A 25242-nucleotide genomic window follows, 5' to 3' on the forward strand; every position below is an offset into this window, starting at 1 on the left:
CACAATTGCTTCAGGCAGAAAATACTATTCTTGAACTTGGAAGTTTGTCACACTGAATTGGGGAAAATTGCTGGAACTTTCATCAGCTGCGAAACTGGAACAACTGATACATTTCAGCTAAATATACAGAACTGAACAAAAGTAGTATTTATTAGGGTAACTAGAATTGAACAGCTTTTACTCAGTAGCAGTCCTTTAATGAAGAATTTTAACAGAAAAAAGCTGCCGCTGTTTGACACCTACACTAAGAACTAGTTAGCTGGTGATCATAAGCAGAAAGGAAATATTAAAGAGAAAGTGCCCAAGAGACATATTTTTAAGTGCATTGAGATGGCTTCTTCAACTTTCAACTAACTTTGAGGCCAATGCTTGCTTTCAATTAAAGCTTGACATACACAAGGTTAAGAGGGAATTGCTGTTTTGTATGTTTTGTCCTGTCATAATCCCTTCTCTACTCTTCTCTGCAGAGCATTCTGGAACACCTCAGCTATAAAACAGAGCATAAAATCTAGTATTACTGTATTGTAGCACTGTCTTAGCCTGCAGGAATTTTCATAAAACTGCAGTAAGCAAACAGAACAGCCTACAGTGATATTTCTCTAGATCTTGTAAGACATCTTTCGTTTCCCAAATTATTGATACATGACATTACTTTTTTTAGCAATTTAAATAGACACTTAAAATGACTTCTACAGTGTCAATATCAATTAAACCAAAGAAATACTTAAATCCCCATCTGTTTCTTCTCCTCCCAGTCTATCTCTTCTCCCATTGTTTCACTAGCAGTGGAGAACCCAGACTCTGTTTCTTCTTTTGGGATAGATGTTTCAGCTTGAAAGAAAGAATTACAGAAATCGGGATAGGACTTGTCATGTTGCTAGCACTGTTAGCGGACAAAAAGCAGTACTTTCTACAAAAAGAGTAAATTCAGGACTTCTCATAAGCTTCAGTGTTTGAGTTTAATCAGAGAAATAGTAACAGATAACTTGTAAAAAAAGGAAAATTCATTAATAGTGGAAAAAGAAACAGGTTTTCCTCAAGTAAATCGCCATCTCTTGGACAGGAATCAATGCACCAAGGATTCCCAAACCTGAGGATTCAAGAACAAAATCAGAGCTTCCCAAGCTCAAGAAAAGTTTTTAAGTAAGAGTCTGGATTTGTTAGTATGTTTTGACTGGATTCTATTACCAGAATATAAAGGAATAATATACATACAAGGTACCCTGAAACCAGTTTGGTACAGAATGTACAATATTCAGGACAGTACCCCCAGCTTTAGTTACATGTTTCCACAAGGGATGGAGGACACCACCACTAAAAATCCCAGACATGCCTTGGCTCTTTCAGTTAATGCTGTTGTTAAACACAGTGTTTTTCCAGTGGCTTCTATTCAGTCTGCATTCAGCTTTCTCATCTGATTGGGCTTCCAGTATTCCCATTCAGAGACTGCAGGATAATCTTTTTAAATATCACTCATTACTAAAACATTCTTCCCCTTGATAAGCTGAATAAAAGTCTTTATCTTAATTCTTCTGTACTGCTAGTAGGTAATATCCATATATAACCCTAAATATATTTTGACACCGTTCAGATACTTTTATCTTCTTTAGAACTACATAAAATGTATCATACAACAACAAAAAGAGCAGTTAAAAAAAGGCACCGTTCAGGTCTGAAGTGTGCACTTTATTTCTGACAAGCTTTTACATATACAGCAATTCCAACACTATTTTGCTGGTAGAGACTCCTGATTTACTTTTTGGTTACTACAGTAACTAATACAATAGGATACTTCATCAAAAGCAAGCAACTGAAACTCATCTTATGCATGGCAAAATACATTCCAATGGCTATCATTGGAAACTATAGTTCATAAAAAATTCTCTATTTTTTTCTATTGCTATTTTTACTATTTCCAGTTGCTGCCTTTTATAAAACAATTTCTTTTGAATAATACTGACAAATTTAGAAGGAGGTCAAATAACAAGTAAAGATACAGTGTTATCATTGCCTCCACTTAGGCAGAGATGTAATCTTCTTCCTGCATGTAGACCAACAAGCGAGATCCCATAGAGAAAGAATATTACATACATGTTGAAGTGCTTGCAAGGCTATAGCCCAAGGTTTTCATACTGCAAGGAACTTCTCAAAGTCTGATGTGCTGTTCAAACAATTCTCCTTGCTTAGATGGCAAGAGATTCAAATTTCCAGATCATATATTTGTGATCCATGGCATCTTTTGAAAAAAAATCCATTATCAGAAATCATTATATCCAGTGATATACCTATCCTAAGCAGGTAAAGTTGTTCTGTTAGATATTATGGTAACATAGGAAGTTCATCAGGACATCTTGCTTTTTTTATTAGTATTTAAAAGAAACAGGAATACTGAAAATATTCTAGTTGAGTCTACCCCAGGGAAATAACAATGGATGATTTTACCCTAAGCACATCTTATAGGCATACTTGCATATACATATGTTAGTATAGAGACAGCTAATCAAATGTCATTTATGAGACCTGGTTATACTGATATAATAGACTGTGTATAACAGATCAGTCATTCAGAAAAGATCATATTAAACAAGGAACTACACATAAGGCCTGTCATCAAGTGCTCAAAGTCTCAAACTTAATTTGAATAAATGGAAACTGAAAGACAAGTAAACAGCCTCAGGTTTTGCAAGAAAAAATGCTATAAATTTGATCACGTATGTACATGATAGGAAACACACAGTGAGAGCTATAGTAATATCATGTACATACTTTCATTCTCATCACCTAGAATGATGAAACTGCATTTCTGATGGAGATTCTGCGTACAAAATAGATGATTATAAGGTTGCCTTAAATTAGGCAATCTTAAACTACACATTGAAGAGTGAACCAAACAAAGAAGTGCTAGCTGAGAGTGTTATTCAGACATTTGTAATAGATGCATTGAAAGTACGATGGTATCAGAGTTGACCTTTTGCACCTTTGCCATCTATCTTGACTTTGCCAGCCTAGACACCGACCTCTTGCAAGTACTGCATTCATCATACTAAAAAATTGTTAAATGGCCATTCCGCAGAAGGGAACGGCTCTTGAAAAATTACATAAGCATCACGCATCTGGTGATGTCTTGATCTAAACCATTGTTAATATAGGCAAGCATCACATTGCATTTTTATTTGATTACATCACGTGCATTTTTCCTATTAGACTTTATACTTAGTTTTACATTTCTAAGTTTTTAATCACACAGCTGTACACTTTGTGAGAAGTCAAACCATACAATTCATTAGTTATCCAATAAAGTTAATCATGAGTTCTTCATTATTTGTTCATTTTGAGTTCTTATTGGGAACTCTCAAGTACAGCAATTTATCAGCTGTACCCTGATGTGCTAGCTATGAAGTTTAAAAAAAGCACCAAGGTAAAACCACACAGAGAAAGGTTTCTCTTGGCTATGCCTCATGCTGCAAGATTGACCTCCTGTAGTCATGCCAATGACTGGAGTAATGAAACAGTCTCCAATGGATAAGGTTTAAAAAGATTTAAACTTTTTTTAGTGTTTAGGTTGAAAGGAGTGCATCTTTACTTTCAAAGCATTAGCTTCCAAGGAGTGCATCTACCTTTGGGTAAAGGTATTATTATTAAGCTAGAGCTATTACACCCAGACTGGAAAGCCAGAAGATTAAGGACAGTCCACTAGATGCCGGATGCACGAAAACCTCACTCCTGCTTTTGGAGGAAAATCACATATTCAAAGCTTTATGAACTAAGCATTTGATACCAAGACTAATCAGAGGCTTTATTGAGTTCAATAGCTTTGAAGCAAAGTTTGGAAGTGGGCAGGAATCCTATAGAATCACATACAGGTAGTCACCAAGAAGTTAAAAGTATATCTGTATTCTGACTTATTGACATGCCTCTATTTCAACCAAGTATGTCTCAGTGCAAAGTGTCTGTATTCACCCTGGAAACACACAACTAGATTTCTGGCATAAGTTAGCCTATTTTGACCACTAGGGAAAGGCAGCACATACAGGAATCATGAAATTAGGGCTGATTCATCTGCCTGTTCAGAGATACAAGAATAACTCATCTCAGTGCTAAAGAGCTTTTCTTCCGACAGCTTCATTTCCTTCCCAAAAGTATTTAATTAGTTTTCATTCTTTGACATTTTGTCTTCGGAAGAAGAAATGGTGCCTGGAATAAAATGCTATAAAAATGGCTGAACAAGGAGATGCTAGTCCTCTGTTAGACCTGATATGTCTAATGTTTGTTTCATATGCTCTTATAGTGAGTCAAAGACATGGGTTTACATACTTTTCAGGCAGAAGGGGGATCAGAGCATAGGCCTCCCACATGCTGAGTACTTCCAGCTCTGCAACCACATCTTTCTTTCATGAAAAATCTAGGCATCTAACTTTGTACTTTCTTGTTATGCTGTACATCAAACCAGTTCATTTTAAGAAGGTCACTACTTGGCTCAAGCTCACAAGCAGTCAACTTGCTCTTGAACCACACATGCCTTTTGGGAAGGGATTGCAGGTTGGTAAGCATTATTCTCAATATTCGAAAATGTGCCCAGATCTAACTGGTTACTAGAGAAGCAAAAAATCTTTTGTTCATCAGAACTAACATTTCACATTGGGAATGACTCTTTAATATGTCCTGTACACCTCTATTCTGCAGTCTTGCACAGGAAAATGTCAAGGACAGGTGCCTCACTTAACACCCTACTTGTTTGCTTCCACTAACCTAGACTCAGGTTTAAGCTCATTTTTAGAATACAAGTGGAATCATGTTTATCTAGTACAGAGGGGTGAATTCCATCATCAAAGAAACCTTACGGAAAAGGAAAGGAAGCATGATAGCAATCACAGTAGAGCTACCTTCAAAACTTGTTATATTTGGTCATGAGAAGTAAGTATTATGTTGTACTTGATTATAGTGAGCTTATTTTCTCTCAAAACCACAGTCCAGGTACACAAAACAGGAGTCAGGCAACAACTCGATTTTATGTATTTTATGTATTTCAGAAGCGAAACACATTTTCTTGGCTTTTGGTTTTCCCCAAGAGTTTCTTAGAAAAGCTGAAGTCTAGCACACATCTGAAGTAACATCATAATGATGCTTTCAAAACACAAGCTAAATAATCACACTTTTGGTTTATTACAAACCAGTTTGAATCCTTAATAAGTGGTTAATGAATTCAACCTGGACACTCCATTTGCTACTAAACAGCAGCTTCTGTTGATATACTACTGAACTATGCATATAGTGTGTCTACTTTAGAAACACACCCTATTTTAACTCACTACGATGCCTTTTTTTTTATTAATTAAAAAGAATATAATTATCTTTCAGCCAGAAGTACTGGAAACTATTAAGTGCATAGGTACTAAAGCGAATGGAGAAGTTTAGTGCTGTTCTAAGTTCAAAAGCCATCCATTCTCTTGAGATAGAGAAATCTTTCTGATTTTCTTTTTATAGCACCAAAATTTGAGAAAGTGAAGTTTAAATTGTATTGTGAAAGAGCAATTAGTAAAAAATATATAATGTACAGGCATCTCCTCATGTCTTTTATTGCCTGTTTTCTCTGTAAGTATAAATTTGCTCAGCTGTAAAGCTGTCAATTTGCAGTTAATCCAAAGCTGATCAAACATCCAGACAAGTATAAATACATAGTACTGAGTCACAAGGTAATGATTTACAGAATTCTTTTTCCCATTTTTCCTGGTTGTCTTTATTGTGGATTCCTCCATTTCACTAGTGGCTTTAAATACTTAAAGATTGTCTTATTAACATTTATAAGTAATAACCATAGCATCAGTAATAAGAATAAATGCATACAAGAAGTGACTCACTAGTTTGTTGATGGTGCTCTTCTTCACTTTGGAATGGGCTGAATTCATAAGCAGATATTTTGCTTTTCAATAACGAAGTCAGAACATTGTCCAGCTTCTCTACAGAAGAAAATTTAAAAGCCTGTTTAAAAGAAAAAAAAAATTAGAAAAAAAACATTAGGGCATTTGTTGCATATGTATTTTTAACTTTATCCTCAGAGTGGTGGTGAATCAAATCACTCAGAACTGTATTACTACAAACTCACTCTTAGTAAGAGCAGCACAGTTTTTGAAAGCTACAGAAGAGATATTTTAATATAGAAGGATCATGCTAACATGATCCAATTGAAGAAAACCAGGTTTTATAACTTAGGAAGTTCAGCCATGACTAAAAACTTCTGGATGAAGGGTGAGGGCAAGAAGATTTGTGTTTATCAACTCTCAATTTAGCTACAATGCAGTGTAATAACCAGGAACTGTTCTGACAGATGCAAGGTGCCAATAAATCCAAGGTCTTACTACAGCAGTAATTCAGGATGAGTTTAAAGACTACAGCAGCTCTCTGTTACCCAAACCCTTTACATTAAGTTCACGTATTTTGCTAGGTGGAAGACAGCTTCAGTTCCATCAGCAAAGGCATAACATTGCTGACAGATTAAGAAACTGATAGCAACCAGTTAGATTAGCTTCCTACTAAATACATAGTCTTTAGACAAGGGAAATCCTCACTGACTGCTATGAGATCTTTTTTTGATTGCCTCTTTCTGGACAGAAGGCCAAGATCTATTCCTAACAACTCTCAAGGTAACCATAATTGTTTCTTTGCTTGGTGTGACAAGAGAAGCATGACTACAAAGATTTGAACAGTAAGGATGTTTTACACCAAGTACTACGGCACTAGTCCAGTCTGTGCTGCACCAGAAGGAGCTCAGCCGCAGCAGAGAAGTGCTCAGGAGGAGTTGGTTTACTCTGTCAGCAGCCCTGTGTTAAAGTTTGCCTTCCCATAGCCAAACTGTTTCTGGTCAAGACAATTCTGGGCTCATTAACAGGGAATATCTACAGACACGCTTAGCATATAAACTTAAAAAGAAACTCTGTGACTGACAAGCTGAGGAGAAAAGGACAGAGGGATCTACTGATGAAACATGAAGTTTAATTCCTGAGGCTGTTAAAAGTGAGTAAGAAAATAAGTGTGATATGATGAGAAAATGTTGAGTACACAGGCATGATACAAATTTCATCTGAGTCCTACCCAGAATTAGAAGACAAGTTTGTGCAGGTAGGCAGCTACAAATAATAAAATATGACTGTTTATTTTTCCCACGATTAATACTGGCCTCTCCAATTTTGATTATAATACATAAACTCCACTATATTTAGTAACTTGTGACCTATTTCTTTCCATAATTCACCCCTTCTGTACCATCACATTACATTCTCTGTATTTGTTATTCAATAATTATGAATACATAACTTAGCCCACAATAAACAAAGCAATAAGCATTAAAAAAAAAAAAAAAAAAAGACTCTGCCTAGAAAAAAAAATCTTTAAGGCTTGTTCTAGAATAAAGAGGTAACTTGAGTACCAGACTTACAGTGTGAATTGAGAAAGGACATGCAAAATCTCCCAAATATCTATCACCCCCTCACCCTTAACATGAATAACCACATTCTGTTTAAAAATTATTAAGAGGAATAATATTAAAATTCAGTTAGGAAACCACACTATTCTCTCTTATTCCAAGAAGGTCATCTTAGATATTGTATCATCATTGATACAACCTTAATAGAGTTCAGTCTAGAGTAGAACAAAAATAAATAACAACACAGGAACTAGCTCAGATGAGTGTATATGCAGATACTGTGCCATGAAGAGGGTCAAAGCCACCGGTATTCACTGAAGTGACTGTATAGCAGAAATTCCACTATATAGAGAATGAACATATAGGTGGGCTTCTAGACAAACTAAACCTGAAGTAATATTTTTAATTTCCATTTAAAATGGCAGGGACACCCCTTACACATTTTGCTACCTATCTAGCCCTCTCTGTTCAAAAGAAAATGAACAAACAAACAAAAACCACCCCAACACAACCTGCCTTTTATCATCAGTCCTGAAATGCCCAATAAGCAATTTCAGACAGAATTCATTTCAGGCTGTCTTGTATATCAAAGCCAAATAAACACCCCACAGTCTCTTTTCAGCAAGCAGTCAGGGTAAACTTGCCTACAAAGCTCCTCTGTTTTTTAATATGGATTGTGGCAGGAACCCTTCTTTCTACCCTTTATTCAGGCAGAAGTCTGGGGGAAGAGTACCTTAAGGGCCTATAGCTCTTACTTTGCACTCAGACAACAAAATTTACATGGGATAAAACAATGTTTCACAGTCAGAAAACAAGGTTTCACAATCTGAGATGGAGCAAGTTCTTGAAATGAGAAAAGCAAGCAACTTCAGGAACTTGCAGCAAAATTGTCAAGGCCATAAACAGTTGCATGGCTTAACCACGTCAAGCTAGTTCAGTTTTTACAGGCAGAAATTAGACTGTCTGATCTCCCAAAGGGAACAGATTAAATTAGAGCTAAATTTCTCATGCTTTTAACAGGCCTGCCTTCTGATGACCAGCCTATCCATTTCTATCATTTCCAAGTCAGGCACAATACACTTCTTATACAGAGATATCAGTGCAATTTGTTTCAAGTTTTCCACCTCAATTTTTCTCTCTTATTCCAGAGATTTAAAATCTGAAGGCTCAAGCAATGATTTAACAAGCTACCTTGTTAACTAAACCATAACGAGTAGCTTTGTTCTGCTACACTACAACAAAGACACAATAGGAAAACCTAGTTTAGTTATTAAAAAAAATATAATTCTATATTAATGTCTTTTATCCCACATACAGGGGGGCCTGTTTCAGTACTTATGTGAAGATAACAGCAGAAATAACAGTGAAACAGAACTAGCAATAGGACCACTCTGCACTATCCAGCTCCATACCACCATAAAGGTCACCTCCCCCAAGAAGGAATTCAGTTTAGAAACTTTTACTTTATTGCCCAGTCCTGCTCCAGAGCACTTACAGACTCTAAGTATGCTGCATTTACATATTTTAACGTACCCTACCATGCTGGTTTGGGCTGGGATAAAGTTCTTCATAGTAGCTAGTATGGGGCTATGATTTGGATTTGTGCTGGAAACTGCTGATAACACAGGGATGTTTTAGTTACTGCTGAGCAGGGCTTACACAGAGCCAAGGCCTTTTCTGCCTCTCAACCCACCCCACCAGCGAGGAGGCTGGGGGGGCACAAGGAGTTGGGGGGGGACACAGCTGGGACAGCTGACCCCAACTGACCCAAGGGATATCCCAGACCATATGACATTGTCCTCAGCAGATAAAGCTGGGGGAAGGAGGAAGGGGGGGATGTTCGAAGCGATGGCGTTTGTCTTCCCAAGTAACCGTTCCGCGTGATGGAGCCCTGCTTTCCTGGAGATGGCTGAACACCTGCCTGCCGATGGGAAGTGGTGAATGAATTCCTTGTTTTTCTTTGCTTGCGTGCACAGCTTTTGCTTTACCTATTCAACTGTCTTTATCTCAATGCATGAGTTTTCTCACTTTTACCCTTCTGATTCTCTCCCCCATCCCACCAGGACGGAGTGAGCAAGTGGCTGTTGCGGGGCTTAGTTGCTGGCTGGGGTTAAACCACAACACCTACCCTGGTCTCCACAGGCCCATGAAATCTTTCCAAGAAATCCCAACAACGCTACATGCCTAAAGTTCATGCTGAAGCTTCACCAAAGCCAACAGAATTAAAACTGTATTTAAAGTTAGGCACACTACAAGGGAACAGTGAGCCAGTCAGGAATTCAAGAAAGCCCACACTTTATCTGAGTAAAGATTTAAAACATGACAGAAAAGAAGTAAAAGCATTACTTTCTTGCTGTGTCCTTGCAGGCAAGCTCTTCTTTCCAGGAGCCACTCGGAATCAAGCTAGTGAGTTTGTAGGAAATTCTTTCCATGCTGTCTGAAGCATAGCCAGCTGCTCTCTAGTCCACTCTTCCATCTTGGTCCTTCTGCAAGTGCTACTACCTGCCCCAGAGCTCATCACCACCAGCCTGTCCTTGCCCAGTACCACCTTCCCAGGTGTAGGCACTACCTCACTTCCCTCACCCCCTTTTCAGAGCAACAGGACACAGCTGTGAACAACAGAGAAGCCCCAAGTGTTGACCATCACACCTGGGCTTCCAAAAATATCCTTGAAAAAGGAGATGACCAAGCACGTTATTTTGCTACTTTTGTGAATGAGATGATCTACATTCTTTAATAACTGCTAACAAAGCCCTGAAAATGTGTGTCACTGAAACACAGCCAGTAAATTAACATATTTCTCACTGGCTTTAGCAGTACTAACAAGGTCACATTTACATAAAGATGAACTTCTGCAGTAGTTCTTACGTATCAGACACTACTTCATATGCACTTCAATATCTAGGTTACTTCTGCCAGAGACAATGGGCTAGGCTTAAACATCACTTAGGTATTTCTGACAGCTTTAGCCAGTGATAGAATATGCAGAGATTTAATACTTAGAGGAAAAGAAACAAACATTTTAAGATAACAGCTGCTGACATGGTTTAGAAGATTGAAATATTAAGAACAGTTTCAAAGGAAGTATCTCTGGGATCAGGTAAAGGCGCATACATAATATCACCACATATGTCATATAGCTATTTCTTATAAGTTTTCATAGAAAAGGCTGCAGTTTATTTTCATTCTTCTTTTTCAATATACACTGTAACTGGAATCCTCTTTGATAACTATGATAAAAACATCATTTAAGATACCAAGTCTCTCAGAATAACAGGAGTATTATTCAACCAAAGTTTGTCATAAAGACTTCCTGAATCTCTCTAGGTATTCTAAGTGACTCAAACTAACATGAACCTATCAATTTCAGTAATAAGGATATGACCTTAGTTTCAATTTTTTTTGAAAAACTAAGAAATCTGTACCAGGAAACCCTAACAGTAAATAATTGAATCAATAGTTGCATTTGGTAGAAAGTCTGAGAGAAAAATAAATATAGCACGTAAATCCAGCAGAATGTTGAAACGAGAAGTTGATGAAAAGTAAAAAAAAAAAGAAAAAGTTTAATTATGAATTATAAGAACCTTAAAATCAGTCTGTACACCAGGTTACTGTAAGAACACAAACTCCCTTAGAGAGTTTCTTTAATGTAGAATTATATGAAAGTGAGAGAACAAAAAAATTTATGGCCTTTAGCCAACGTCCATCCTCATATATTCTGAGAGCAAGTTCATTCAGCATTATGATTCAATTACTATGACCCCAACTCTTCCTACTTTACTATGAAATCACAGATTTTTTCTTTCAAAACTTATGCAAGAAACTTATTTCATTTTTTACTGGTTATTTCCTTAAATTTTAAATATTTACTTGGTTGTTTAAAATGTCTTGATAATGTTGGTAAATGCTTTTTAAATTCAGGCAAATATGGAACATAGAAAATTACAATCCATCAGGTGTGGCAAATAATTTAATCCAAAAAAATGATTTGTAAAAATCTTAGAATACATTTAATCTAAAATATGGCTAGTGTTAGTTTTAATTCCTCTCTAAAAAGAGGAATTCATAAGTGCAGGAGTACCATACTTTGTTGGTCTCCCACTAAGATACATGAACTAACCTGGGCATCAGTAAAAGGCATGGATAGCTGTAAGCCTATTTGTGGAGTTTTGTTTATCTGTTAGGCTTTACTGGGGGACAAAGTGGAGAAGGGGACAATAATCTTAAGGACTATAGCATCTTGAAGCAGCTAGAAGGGTTGGCAACTCAATATACAATACAATGAAAGCATTTTACCAAAGCACTGTGTCTTTGGCATGCATTACTGCAGCAATTTGCTTTCATCACAGAATTTTAATACAGAGATACTTCTCAGATTGCAAGCATTTGTGAAAATCTTAACTTTTCTTTGAACCACAGAGTGATACTGCTTTGATCAATAATTATTGTAAGCTTTTCTATTTTATTTTAATTTTGTTTTCCATTGTGTTTGATTGTTTCTTTGCGCAGAGAAACCACTGTTGCCCCAGGATACTTTTGCAAATAAGCTGATAGTCTCAAAGGTTTTAATTATCCTGGTTAAATAAAAGTTACTACTACTCCTGCTACTTGATGGGGATTCTAATTAGTATCAAGTTTGTTCTGTTTTTCCTTGTGTGGACATATTTTTAAAGATTAAGTTAAATCATGTTCTGTAAATTGCATCTTTATGATGTATCTTATTGCCATTAAATCAGGTTTACATGAGACCTTAAAGTATTTTAAAACTTTGTGGAAATAGTTTAGCTACCTAGCTAGTCAGTGTATCTCACTCTGTGGTCCAGCTGGTATCATTAAATATGATGACAAATCTTCCAACACATATGTACACTTACAAAAGAATTAATATACTTTCCCACAGAGCAGCTATGATATTGTGTGGACTCTAAAACCTACCAGATTATAAAAAATTTCTCTGCACTAATTTTTCAGTTGCCAAAACAATAAAATTAAGAGCAGGCAAACAGTGTCTCCTCATTTAAACGCTTGCTTATTATCCAGATGAGTAAAGGTGAGGAAATTGTTACACACACCTGATGATAGTCATACACTTCAGCTGTATTTCCTGGTGTGCACTACTGTTCTGCACAAAATTTTTTTTGCATTTGAATATAAATTGAATTGCATGTGTCTTAGTAAATATCAGTTACACTGGTTAAAGGAAGGGTCAAACTCCTGAATAACACAAATAATTCTCCAGTGGAAATACCAGGTGTGTTGTAGATATCTAGGTTACCATGTTAATTATAATTATTTCAATAATTATGACACACTTCTTATGCATAAAGTTTTAAATCAAACCTATTAGAAGCTTTGATGTCCTTCAAAATACAGGCTAAAGAATGATGGATACTGTAATGATTTTAAGAATGCACTTGTACTTAGAGTTGCACTATTTTTCTTGTGCAACAGCCTGTCTTAGAACAGAAGTGACTTGTACTTGGAAGGAATCTACCCCCATCCTTAATAGAGCACTAATAATGCAATACATCATTTTTTATTAATCCTTTCATTATGAGTGTAATGCCTTAGGTTGTAGATAAGGTAGATTTGTCACAGGAAAATGAGACTGTCTGCACTGGAAACACAGACTATTATTTTTGTTCTGGCTTTGCAATTACAATACAGACATCATGACAAGTCTGCTTGGGCTACCCACCATTCAAAAAATTGTACTTGAGATTCCATCCTTTCTTAATAGATGCTTTCTTTTCTTATTATTTTGTATGTGCCATTGGCAAAGGACATGCTGCAGAGCACTGCAGCCTGCTGTGCTGATTTAAAAACCAGCTCAAAACCTGAATTCTTCTAAATATATGCAAAGAATCTGCATGGCAACCAGCAAACCACATGAATGATAATTCAGCAGCTGTAAATGGACTCTATAGGAATAGCAACCTACTGTCTTCCATACAAGCTATGCCAGAAAAACCCTGTTTGCTGGTGAATGAATAATAATCCTCCAAATACAATGTGATTTAAGATTACTTGCTTCTATTGGTTTTAGAACATACTAAAAAGAACACTTTAAATGGAGAGGGACATTGCCACTGTTTATTATTTTCATCCTCTGTAACACAGGATGTTTTTCATTGGGCATATACAGCACAAAGAATATTTATATCACTCTCTAAACAAAAACAAAAAAAAGAGAGACAATTAGTTTTCACTCGCCTGACTTGCTTACAACTCAACATCTTGAAGCCTGAACCTATTATTGAGCCATTACTCATTAGTGTGTAATCAAAAGTTTGTGTATTATCTCTTAGCTCATATAGCCACTTATATTCTACTTTTTTTTAATTAAAAATGCAGAAGTCAACTTACCTGACAAGTGAAAGCTATTGGGTCAGCCACTTTCTTAAAAATGTGCTCAATTTCCTCTAGTGCAGTATAGTACTCAATCTGCGCTGTGGTCTTAATGACTCCCCCACAGTAGACATTTACATATACAGGGCCAGCAGGAAAATCTTATAAAACACAAATCAGAACAGCAGCTGAAAATATTGTACAGTCCCAGACCAGAGGTCTTGGGGAATGAGTAAAAGAACAGGAAAGTATCACAGAAAATGCATAGAGTCAATGAACTGGATTTACATTTCACAGATGATTCAGTGTATTTTATCCAGGTCTTTCAGACTAACATTAAAAAGCTGACAAAAGAAAATATGTATCTGTAAATCTGTATAAAACAAAGCTATTGTACTGCTTCATGTTAGAAAGGAGATGAAAACAGTATGCTTCAAATTTCCAACTTCCCTTTGATAGACTGATGACCTATAATCAGCTCCCTTATGCCTACAAATTAAGGAAAAGTTCATTTATTACAAATAGTGGAATTGCTATTCATCTTTTGAAACATTTTTCTTAATTGCAGGCAAGATTCTCAAATTTGGATTTGAACCAGGCTGCAGAAATTGCAGTATAATTACTTCCATTCCAGTTGTTTACCTAGTAAAAGCAAAGGAAAGAGGCATTTGTACAGTCTGTTACTTAAGTGTGACTTGCTCTGCGTATGCAGCATGAGCCCTCTTTATGAGCACATTTTATAATTCATTAGTGTTCATTGTGGCAGGCATCCTGCTGTACCATACCAGCACTAGCACGGTATTCTTAAAATTCTAACTCTACCCACAAAAGAGTGATAAAAATGGGCAACCCTGAAAATGGAGAAGAGTAATAGGGCCAAAGAAACTAAATGAATAGAACATCACCTTAAATCACTTAAATGGAAACTGGCCCAATGCTTTAAAAAAAAAAAAAAAAAATTCTTATAAGGTCAGATCAGCTGGACCCTTATTAAAAAACGGTACTCCCAAACTTCCAACTTTTCCAGATTTTAAAACAGAAAAAAGCCTACAGAGAGAAGCCTTAAATACAAATGATATAAGAAACAAAATTAAACTTGGGCTGCAGCTCTGCCAAATTTTTCATAATGTTTCATTTACTGTTCATATTTTATTTCTTCATCATCTATAGAAACCTTCCTGTGATCAACAATGTTCTTACAGAATAATTCTGGAAGAATCTTTTAAGATCTGTGATGGAGGATTTCAGCTTTCCTTCTCTGAAATCCAGTTAGAGATGAAAGTTTCCTGTTGGTGATGCACTTCCCAAACAGGTGTCTACAAACAACCTCTCCGTACCACCACAGTGATAAAGAACTCTCAGGCCGTATGTGGCCATCGTCTCACGACAGTGTTCAGGATGAAAAGCAGGCCACAAAATTACCCAAACATAGCTCCAAGAAGGCACTGTTGAATAGTGTAGCCTATATACATATATTTCTTCCTATCTAATGTTGTATTGCAATGATTTTAGAATAAGATATTATGTAAGTTCCTTTGGGAATTCAAAGCATGAGTGCAGTAGCAAGCTACACTCTGAACACTTAGGTGAGAAATTTTTTAATTCTTAACTCACATCAAGTGAGTGGGGATAGGTGTGGCCCTTGAATCTGCACAGATTTCCTAAGAGAAACTGTTGTTATACAGTTGAAACTGTTGGCAACTAGTTAAGGATGGAGCGGTTGTAAAAAACATCAGAAACCAGCAGAGCTGAGTGATACAGAGAAATGGCATGGACATGAACAAAGAAAAGAAATTATTTCCTGTGTCAGTAAGAATTATAGAGAGGAGTATAACCAAATTTACTGTGTTAAATATAAAATGAAACATTTTAGTAATAGAGGAATAAGAAATTAATATTAGCTTTGTGGTTTATGGCAGTGATTTTGAAGAATGTTAATCTGTGACTAATCAATGACATTTTAAGACTGCCACCTGCCATTTAACCACACAAAAACAATCTAATAGAACCTAGTTTCCCATAAATCATAAGGCCTTGCTTCTCTGCATTATTAATGTTCTGTGTGCAAAACCCATGTATAGGAAACACCTACAATATAGTGGGAAGTGAAACTACTTATCAGAAAAAGTGAAGGGAGTCGAAAATTTTCTGTTTACTTAAAGGTAAAGAATGTTTTTCTTACCTAATGCTTTCATATACTTGACCTTCTTATTCCAAGAGGCTGGCTGTGTCCTAATTCGTTGATTATCTGCTATGAATTCAATTTCTAAAGTTTCATCATCTATTTCATCTTTCAACAAAATGAATATTTCACCAGGGTTCTATAAAATTAAAATAAATTCCCATTAGTCCTTCAGAAAATTATACTGAGAGTGTAAAATGCAAATGAAACCATAAGTTGGAAAGAAAGTTCCTTTACCAACAGCTTGATACAAAAAAATCATAATACCAAACCATGATGCTATCTCAGTGTTATCCTTTAGTATTTTACTGACATAAATGATACAATTAAGGTAGTATTTTAAATTCAGCTTACCTAACAATATTTTAAAACAGTATTTTAAATGCATATGTAGGTGAATTGTTATATTTTCTAAGACCATTCTACTTTATAGTCTAGAAGAATGACATTCAGCCTAATAAGAAGAACCTAAAATACTTTAGACTCACTTAAACTCTTACAGTGAACTGGCAATAAAGTAAGACAGAAGCCGCAGGTAATGTGAGACAATACCCCTCTACTGCCTCCTGAACCAGAGGGAATGTTACTGGCTTAGAACTGTACTGATCTCAACAATGAAATAATGTAAGTCATCTTTGAAAGACAGATAGCAAGCAAAATACATGATATTCCATGTACACCGCCTCCATATCTGACCGTGGCCACTCACTTACAGAAAGGAATGCAGTGCCAGACATTGCACTTCCTCTGTTTACATTTTCACATATTTTCTCACAGCAACTCTGATTAAAAACACACACATATGAACATTTGTGTCCATCGGATATGCATGCAGATATGTATATACAAATATTTCTGATTTAATTTAAAATCAGACAAGGTATATGCTCACACAAGCGCTTGTTGTGTAACTCGTGGTATGGGCACAAATGCATGTACCCATATACCCATCATGGATTCTTGCCAAGAGACACTCTGTATCTCTCAAGAAGCGCCTGACTACATGCTCCCTCTAAACTACAAGGCCCACATGACAGTAATATCTCTACCCAAGCTGCCAAATAATTCTAAGAGAGAAAATCCCTCAGAGGCTGTCTCAAAACTATTTTATTTGGAAATCTTTTGGCTGCAGTGTGGATATGACACAAAGGCAAAACAAATCTCACTGGAGTCTCAGTGCACTCTCATTTTGGCCCCCTATCTGCTATTTGTTCTCAAAACTGTTGTATGAATGAGGTAGGAAGAGGAGAAGAACACTGACTGTTATCCCAAAGATTTTAGCATCGAAAAACCTTACCTCGCATGGTATTCTTCCTGGAAGCACCAATATCGACTGCTCGTTAGTTTCTGATGTTTCACAAAGTACCTCTGTTTTAAAACTGAGGTCCATTTTTTCTGATGCTCCCCTGACATCTGACAAGTTAACATCAGAGCTAGTCTGGTGATCTGAAATAAATAATGTGGACATGGTTAATAATCCCAGATCAACAAAACATGGCAATGATGTGGTTTCCAACATATTACTCATATGGCATTTGGAGTCACGTTAAGGGTGCCGCATGAAAGTCTGGCAAAATTCCTTTTCATGTCAATGTGGTGAGGTTTCCCCCTTTGATAAAGAGCTTGCCTCTGAAGTTCTGATCCTGCAGCCTTTATTTACATGAACAGGCTTTTCTTCTATGCTTCATCTTACTAAAGTCAAAAGGGACATGGCATTTAGACCAAAATGGTTGTGACCAATGAGGTCACAGAGATGAGCCAGTTTTGTAGTCTCAGAAGAACAAACTCGTATACCAGGATAAACTGGGATTTTTACCACTCTTTCTTCCCCTATATGTAAACAAGGACATGCTACATGTTTACAACATCAGCCTACCTGTCTACAGGAAGGATTTATGTGAGTGCAGATACCTGTGACCAGGTAACCATGACAGTAGACACAGATTTCCTTGACACAGACTCCATGGTCTTTGCCTTCCTTCATGGACAAAATGATGGACTGAAGGCATACATTTTTTGTGTAGGATATTCTGGGTTTGGAAATGCTATGCCAGTCATACAGATAGCGTGCAACCAGTTTCTTTTCTGTTTTGCTGTACCGGTAAAGGCCCAAGAGCAATAGTGACTCTTTCACCAAATCACAGAATTTTAATGAGGAAATATAAAAGAACTGACAACTGCATCTGCAGAGCTCTGACTAAGCCTGTGTTTTAGAAAAGCTATTCTTCACACCTGCTACTTCTCAGCTGTATCATTACTACTCCTTTCCAGACACTCTATTACCCTGTACAAAATGCTCTTGCCACCCATCTCAAAGGACTGCAGCAGCTCTTCATCACGCAGGATTACCCAGCATATTGCAGTCACCTAGTTAGATTAATGATATCATTCCAAGCAGCTCAGAGTTAAAAAATCTTGACTGGCTGGTGAGAAAATATCCTGAGAGACTCAACAGTATCTTGTATTACTGTAAATTATGGAACATTCACAGTCAATTACATTCAAGGACACAAATAACTTCTCAGGCACATCTTTTCCTCTTAAATGGATGTAGAATATTAACATAAATTAGTGATGGGCAGAATACAGAACACTAGCAATTTGGCTTTGCTCAAACAAGTACCACAGCCATTTTGAGTTTTTTTCCAGAAGTGCCAAAGTGACTGAGGTACACAAACCACACAGTGCTCCTAAGTGGCACAGATCTCTTTCCATTCAGCGTCAGTGTTGGTAATTCACAATTAAGTTTTCTCACTTCTTGCTTGCCTTTATTTTCCACATATGTACCAGTTTGTCTGATACAGAACGTTCCCTTTCCTTACCAACCTTGCTTTGCTTAAGAAAACATAGATTTAATAAACTTCTGTAATAAATGTGCCTGCCAAGTGAAGTTATGCCTGGGAATGTATTGCAGAAACATGGGTATGTTATGTCTGATGTAGAATTTTTTTTTTCCAGAGATGTGCTTCGATTGTTAGAGAGATCTCAGGAAAAGACAGAAATAAAAGGCAGGTTCATTGTGCATCACCAACTAGTAAAATCTTCCCAGCCTACTCCTGCTTATATTCTCATGCTTTTAAGGCAAAGTAATTCTGAATTTAAGCTGTGAATTTAGTGTAGATTGGTAAAATTACACTGAACCTATGTGTAGACATACTTTGCTGAATTGAAGTACTTTTAATTCCATTTGCTTTAATTTATTCTGAAAGTTAAATAGGCTACACTGGACAAAGGCTATTTTGATTCTGAATGAGAATCCGCCCACAGTTCAATGCAGTTTAACTATTCCAGCTCAAAAAGTAAGTACATTAATTTCTCTGATTATCACTCTGAAGTCTAGACTTTATTTAGCTCCACACTTCAGAAGAAGGAAGGCCTGAACCCTTGCTGAGGAAAACAGTTAGGATACTGTATGCCCACAGCACGTACTTGGGGAATATTATGTGTTCATATTTTAAGTCACTCATAAATCTTAAGTGCATAGAATTTACTTCAGAAGACAACTCATATGAGTCGCTTGCTGCTTCTGAAATTTTTTCTGCCACTTTAGGCAAGAAAGACTTGCAAAGACAAGAAACGTTCCATTATCAGATGACAAAATGAAAGGACTGAATAACAAATCTGGTAAGCACTGGATTCTCGGATGTGAGCTTTCTGTCAGCGATCGTTCTTCAAGGATCATGTGGATGCATTCTAATCTAAGTGAAGTTCATGACAGCTTTATTTCTACAGTCTGCACTCTACTTATTGAAGATGACAGTAGTTACTTCCACCTTTTAACGTCCACAATAACTCACCTACTGAGAAGGTTAATGCCAGTGCTGACAAGTTGGTTTAAATCAGGATAATGTTTCCTCACACATTAACTGCATTTTAATATTTTTATTATGCCTAGTGACATATAGCTACAATATCAGGACTTCAACCCAGTCAGTATTGGGATTGCACAGCCCTAGAGTTTAGACAAATTATTAAGAAATGTGGCTTTTACATCAAAGACTTGGATATTTAAGAGAATGAGGTTTTTACAAATATGTTAACAGTAAAAAGAATCCCAAGGAGAATATCTTTCCTTTAATGGATACAGAAGGGAACGTAGCAACCAGTGATGAGGAAAAGGCCGAGGTACTTAATGCCTTCTTTGCCTCAGTCTTTAACAGTGAGTCCAGTCATCCTCAGGGTACTCCACCCCCTGAGCTGGAAGGTAAGGATGAAGAGCAGAACATACCCCCCTTAATCCAGGAGGAAATAGTTAGGGACCTGCTACGCCATCTGGACACTCACAAATCTATGGGACCTGATGGGATCCATCCAAGAGTACTGAGGGAACTGGCAGAGGTCCTTGCCAAGACACTCTCCATCATCTATCAGTGATCCTGGTCAACAGGGGAGGTCCCAGAGGACTGGAGGCTTGCCAGTGTGACTCCCATTTATAAGAAAGGTCGGAGGGAGGATCTGGGGAACTACAGGCCTGTTAGGCTGACCTCGGTACCGGGGAAGATTACGGAGCGGTTTGTCTTGAGAGCACTCACGTGGCAAGTCCAGGATAAGAAGGGGATGAGGCCCTGTCAGCATGGGTTTACGAAAGGCAGGTCCTGCTTGACCAACCTGATCTCCTTCTACGACCAGGTGACCCACCTAGTGGATGAGGGAAAGGCTGTGGATGTCATCTACCTCGACTTCAGCAAGGCCTTTGACACTGTCTCTCATGGCATACTCCTTGAGAAACTGGCATCTTGTGGCCTGGATGGGTGCACTCTTCACTGGGTGAAAAACTGGCTGGCTGGATGAGCCCAGAGGGTTGTGGTGAATGGGGTGAAATCCAGTTGGTGGCAGGTCACAAGTGGTGTTCCCCAGGGCTCGGTGTTGAGCCCTGTTCTGTTTAATATCTTTATTGATGATTTGGATGAGGGGATCGAGTGCACCCTCAGCAAGTTTGCAGACGACACCAAGTTGGGAGGCAGGGTCGATCTGCTTGAGGGTAGGGAGGCTCTACAAAGAGATCTGGACAGGCTGGATCGATGGGCTGAGGCCAATTGTATGAAGTTCAACAAGGCCGAGTGCTGGGTCCTGCACTTCAGTCACAGCAACCCCGTGCAGTGCTACAGGCTTGGGGAAGAGTGGCTGGAAAGCTGTCCAGCAGAGAAAGACCTGGGGGTGCTGGTTGACAGCCGGCTGAATATGAGCCAGCAGTGTGCCCAGGTGGCCAAGAAGGCCAATAGCATCCTGGCCTGTATCAGAAATAGTGTGGCCAGCAGGAGCAGGGAGGTGATTGTTCCCCTGTACTGGGCACTGGTGAGGCTGCACCTCGAGTACTGTGTTCAGTTTTAGGCCCCTCACTACAGGAAAGATATTGAGTTGCTGGAGCGTGTTCAGAGGAGGGCAACCGAGTTGGTGAGGGGCCTGAAGCACAAGTCTTATGAGGAGCGGCTGAGGGAACTGGGGCTGTTTAGTCTAGAAAAGAGGAGGCTGAGGGGAGACCTTATCGCTCTCTACAACTACCTGAAAGGGGGTTGTAGTGAGGTGGGTGTTGGTCTCTTCTGTCAGGTGGCTGAAGATAGGACAAGAGGAAATGGCCTCAAGTTGAGGCAAGGGAGATTTAGGTTAGTTATTAGGAAAAACTTTTTTACTGAGAGGGTTGTCAGACATTGGAATGGGCTGCCCAGGGAAGTGGTTGAGTCACCGTCCCTGGAGGTATTCAAAAAGCGAGTAGACGGGGTACTTCAGGACATGGTTTAGTGGGCATGGCTAATGGTTGGACTCGATGATCTTGAAGGTCTTCTCCAACCTAAATGATTCTATGATTCTATGATTCCCCTGCTGACTGTAAAAGTGGTTAGCAATTTATTACCTAAAAACCATTAAGACCTCTTTCACTAAACATCAGGTCTACCTGACAATCAATGAAAGCCACGTACAGCAGGCCAAGAATAACAGGGATCTATTTTATCACTACTATATATTTAATAACCAAGCTCCAAAGTCATCATCTCCTGCACTCAGATTCCTGCCAGTAGTTGCACACTATCTGTCCTAAAATGTGGAACATGAAACAACCACGTGAAGTGTTATTTTAAATGCTGTTCAGCAATACACCAGAGATTAAGCAAGCCTTGGCTTGGTGGCATTAACTAAAACAATGTAGCTCATAAGGGTTTAATACTATAGCAATGAGATTCTAGTAACACCAATGGAGCAATGTATAGACAATGTTTGTTTAATGTGGGGAGAAGGTGTTGCCTGACGTACAGGTCTTTTGAACATTTACATTTTGGACATCTTCACTGTGAATCCGCTTTACAGTCTTGCTTTTAAACTGAAAGCAAGGGCTAGGGAGCTCCACTAATTGCTAAGGCTTTCAGAAAAATCATCATTTAACAAGAATTTACAACCGTAGGTGAAGATTAGCTTAAAAGGAACATAAAAGGAACATCATTATAATGCTGGAATATCTAAGAGAGAGGACTTATTAAAGGGTATTTGTTGCTTGGAGAATGTGTTCTTTTAACGTTTTATATAATGGTGACCTATTTGTGTGGTTCTTAAAATGTAGCAGTAATGATTAAAATAATGGATGAATAAAACCGGACCCTTTCTTGTAGGATCGAAGTATAAGAAATTATTAACTATAGCTAATGATGCTTAGACAGCACTATGAGCTAGAAGCTAAAAAGAAAGGAAAATCTATGATAATCTTCCCTTGGGTATTCAGGGCAGTCCTACTGGGAATTATCATCTATTATAGAAGGTAATGCTCCATTTCCATCAGGTTACTTTTGTTGGCTTACTTTTGACAAATATCTACTGCTGATGGTCACATTGAAAGGACTGATCTTAAATTTAAGTTCATATTTAAATAATAAAATATTGCACACACTTACTGTAACAGTTATTCACTTCATTGGGCACAGTGCTGATGTTTCCAATTTTACTTCAATGTCCTCTCTTAATTCATGTAACTTCAATACATCAATTTGGTATATTTTACACAAAACCTTTTGGAATGCATTATTGCTTTCAATTTAACATTTTTAACTGAATTCATGAAATGACTTTGAAATTTCATTCCTTAGCATAAACTGAGAAATTTTAATGAAGCCTCTCTAGTCTCTTGTGAATTCAACAATTAATGCCTCACCATGGCTTCTGAACAACTTTCATGCCACATCCAACACCCCCCCCCCCCCCCCCAAATTCTAACTTTTCAAATACACTCTTTAGCTATGCCTATTGCTCTCTACATGAGGATTATAAATTGTCTCTGTCTTTGATTACTTGGTACTTGCTACATGTTTTGAGACAACAATGTATGTGACAGATTTGGGGTATTAAAAATAGCAGAAAACAAACTCATGAAAGATTTATGTGTTTTCTAAGGCTACCCATGGAACAAATCTCACAGCCAAAATTCAGTTGCTTTTACAAAAGCAAAATGCCTGCTAGCTTTACAAATTTCAGTTCTTCCTCAAGTCTTGCTAAAGCAATGCTTGCTGAAGAACTGAAACTGCATCACAAAAAAGGTCCTCATTTATCCCTAGATCAAACAACATATAAGAGGATGAGAAATATTGGCAAATCAGGTTAGGGAGATGACAAGGAATGGAAAGGTAATTAAGCACATGTGGCCAACTTGCTATGTGAAAGAAAAGACAGGGTGTTCCAGTGTCAAAGATTAAAACAAAGAGGATTACGGGGAAGAGCACTTACACTAAATTCAGCAGATCATTTAAGTGCAGCAGCATGTAATATGGTAGGACCACTCCCCAGCACGATGTGAGGTAAAGGCAGAGGTGGTCCTACTGGGCTCTGTGAAGTACAATTCAAAAGGTGCTTGTGTATAAGTGACTTTCTTGCAATTCAAAAGCTTAAAGTGAAACACGTGTGAGTGCTCTGCAGAAATGTGGATGAAAGTAGAGCCACACAGAAAAAAACGAAGTAACCTTCTATAATGTGGAAAAATCAAGAAAAAAGACTTAGGCACATAATATTCTTCCTGCAATCCACCATAAGTTTATCATAGGCATTTATGAAAGTTAATCCTCTTAAAGTATGGGTATTTGTAAATGCTGTATGAACTCAGCAGAGAGTGCAGCAGAGTGGGATGGAAAGGCAGCCTCTAACTGCATAAATTGCTTTATAAATGACCCAAGAAAGGCTATGGGAAACATGGAGACTGAAACTATCCACCACATTGGGCTTCATTCAATGAGCCTATTTTCCTCGGCATGAACACAGGATTTATTCATTTTTACCATAAGCCCTTTCTAAGATATGATTTCAAAGCAAATCCCCTTTTCTGCTCTGCTGAAAAGTTTTCTCTTACTGATGGTGAGAGAGGGCTTAGGAACGGAAAGGTTTCTAAAAACCACAGAAAATTATTGAACACATACTCAAACACATAAACATCTAACTCAAATCTTAATTTCTTTCATTTATTTTCTACCATATATAAATTCCAGACCAAGGTAAACATATTCATTATTGAACAAGCTTTAAATAATGTTTCTCTCTATGCTGAATCATCTACCTTTTGCAAATACATTGGCAGTTATCTTTGTTTTTCTCAAAAGCATTCTCAGTCCCAGTTTCTCCTGCACGGTTGAGTAGTTCTGTCAAAAACAGTAGCTTTCTGCGAGTTGGCCTATTTTGCCCATGTCTCCAAAATGTTTCTATTACTTTATTTATGGTGAACAATTTTTCTCGCAAATGAGCATCAAATTGACAGTTCCCTTAAAAGCTATGAAGAACAGTTTTTCCTTTTCGGAATATTTGGAGTTGGTGTTTATGTCATCTTAGCAACTGATGGTGCTGCAATTTTCATTCACGTCTATTTCACTCCCATAACAGAGCAATCCCTGGACACCCCCTCCATCTATTGTTTTATGCATTACTATATACCTGTAGGCAAAGATTGTTTGTGAAGATGCATATCCCCCTGTTCTTGTATTACCGAGTCTGTTTTTGTATACAACAATTTACCACTCTGATATAATTGTAGCCTAATGGAGTCATCATAAAAGCATCTAAAACACAATATAAAAGTCTTATTATGTGTAGCCATATCGGATCTGATAGTAAAACCAAAAAATCCTGCCTTCAAATAACTCCAGAACAGCAAAAACCAATTTACCATGAATTTATCAATAATCTTTAAGAAATAATATGCATGAAACTGTAGGCGTTTCTTTATATATATATATACTTCCATATGATTTTAACTGTGTATACAGAGGCAGTCTAAGGCTATGACAACTAACTAGTTCCTAACTGGTCTGTGGCTTGGAAGAAAGAT

The 25242-nt window shown here is 37.5% G+C and overlaps 1 protein-coding gene across 2 annotated transcripts in view; it reads right to left on the reverse strand.

Annotated features, from left to right (window-relative positions):
- Window positions 1-25242, reverse strand: part of BANK1 (B cell scaffold protein with ankyrin repeats 1) — a 163718-nt gene that overhangs the window by 95407 nt on the left and 43069 nt on the right. For both annotated transcript variants that reach the window (XM_069783759.1, XM_069783748.1), the window contains exons 4-7: window positions 17248-17396; window positions 15951-16089; window positions 13787-13929; window positions 5859-5979 (exon numbers count right to left, since the gene is read on the reverse strand). In XM_069783759.1, coding sequence (XP_069639860.1) covers window positions 5859-5979; window positions 13787-13929; window positions 15951-16089; window positions 17248-17396 — 552 coding nt within the window. The remainder of the gene's footprint in view (window positions 1-5858; window positions 5980-13786; window positions 13930-15950; window positions 16090-17247; window positions 17397-25242) is intronic.

Source organism: Haliaeetus albicilla, chromosome 1 (genome assembly GCF_947461875.1).
Source record: "Haliaeetus albicilla chromosome 1, bHalAlb1.1, whole genome shotgun sequence".
In the NCBI taxonomy this organism is placed as follows: domain Eukaryota; kingdom Metazoa; phylum Chordata; class Aves; order Accipitriformes; family Accipitridae; genus Haliaeetus; species Haliaeetus albicilla.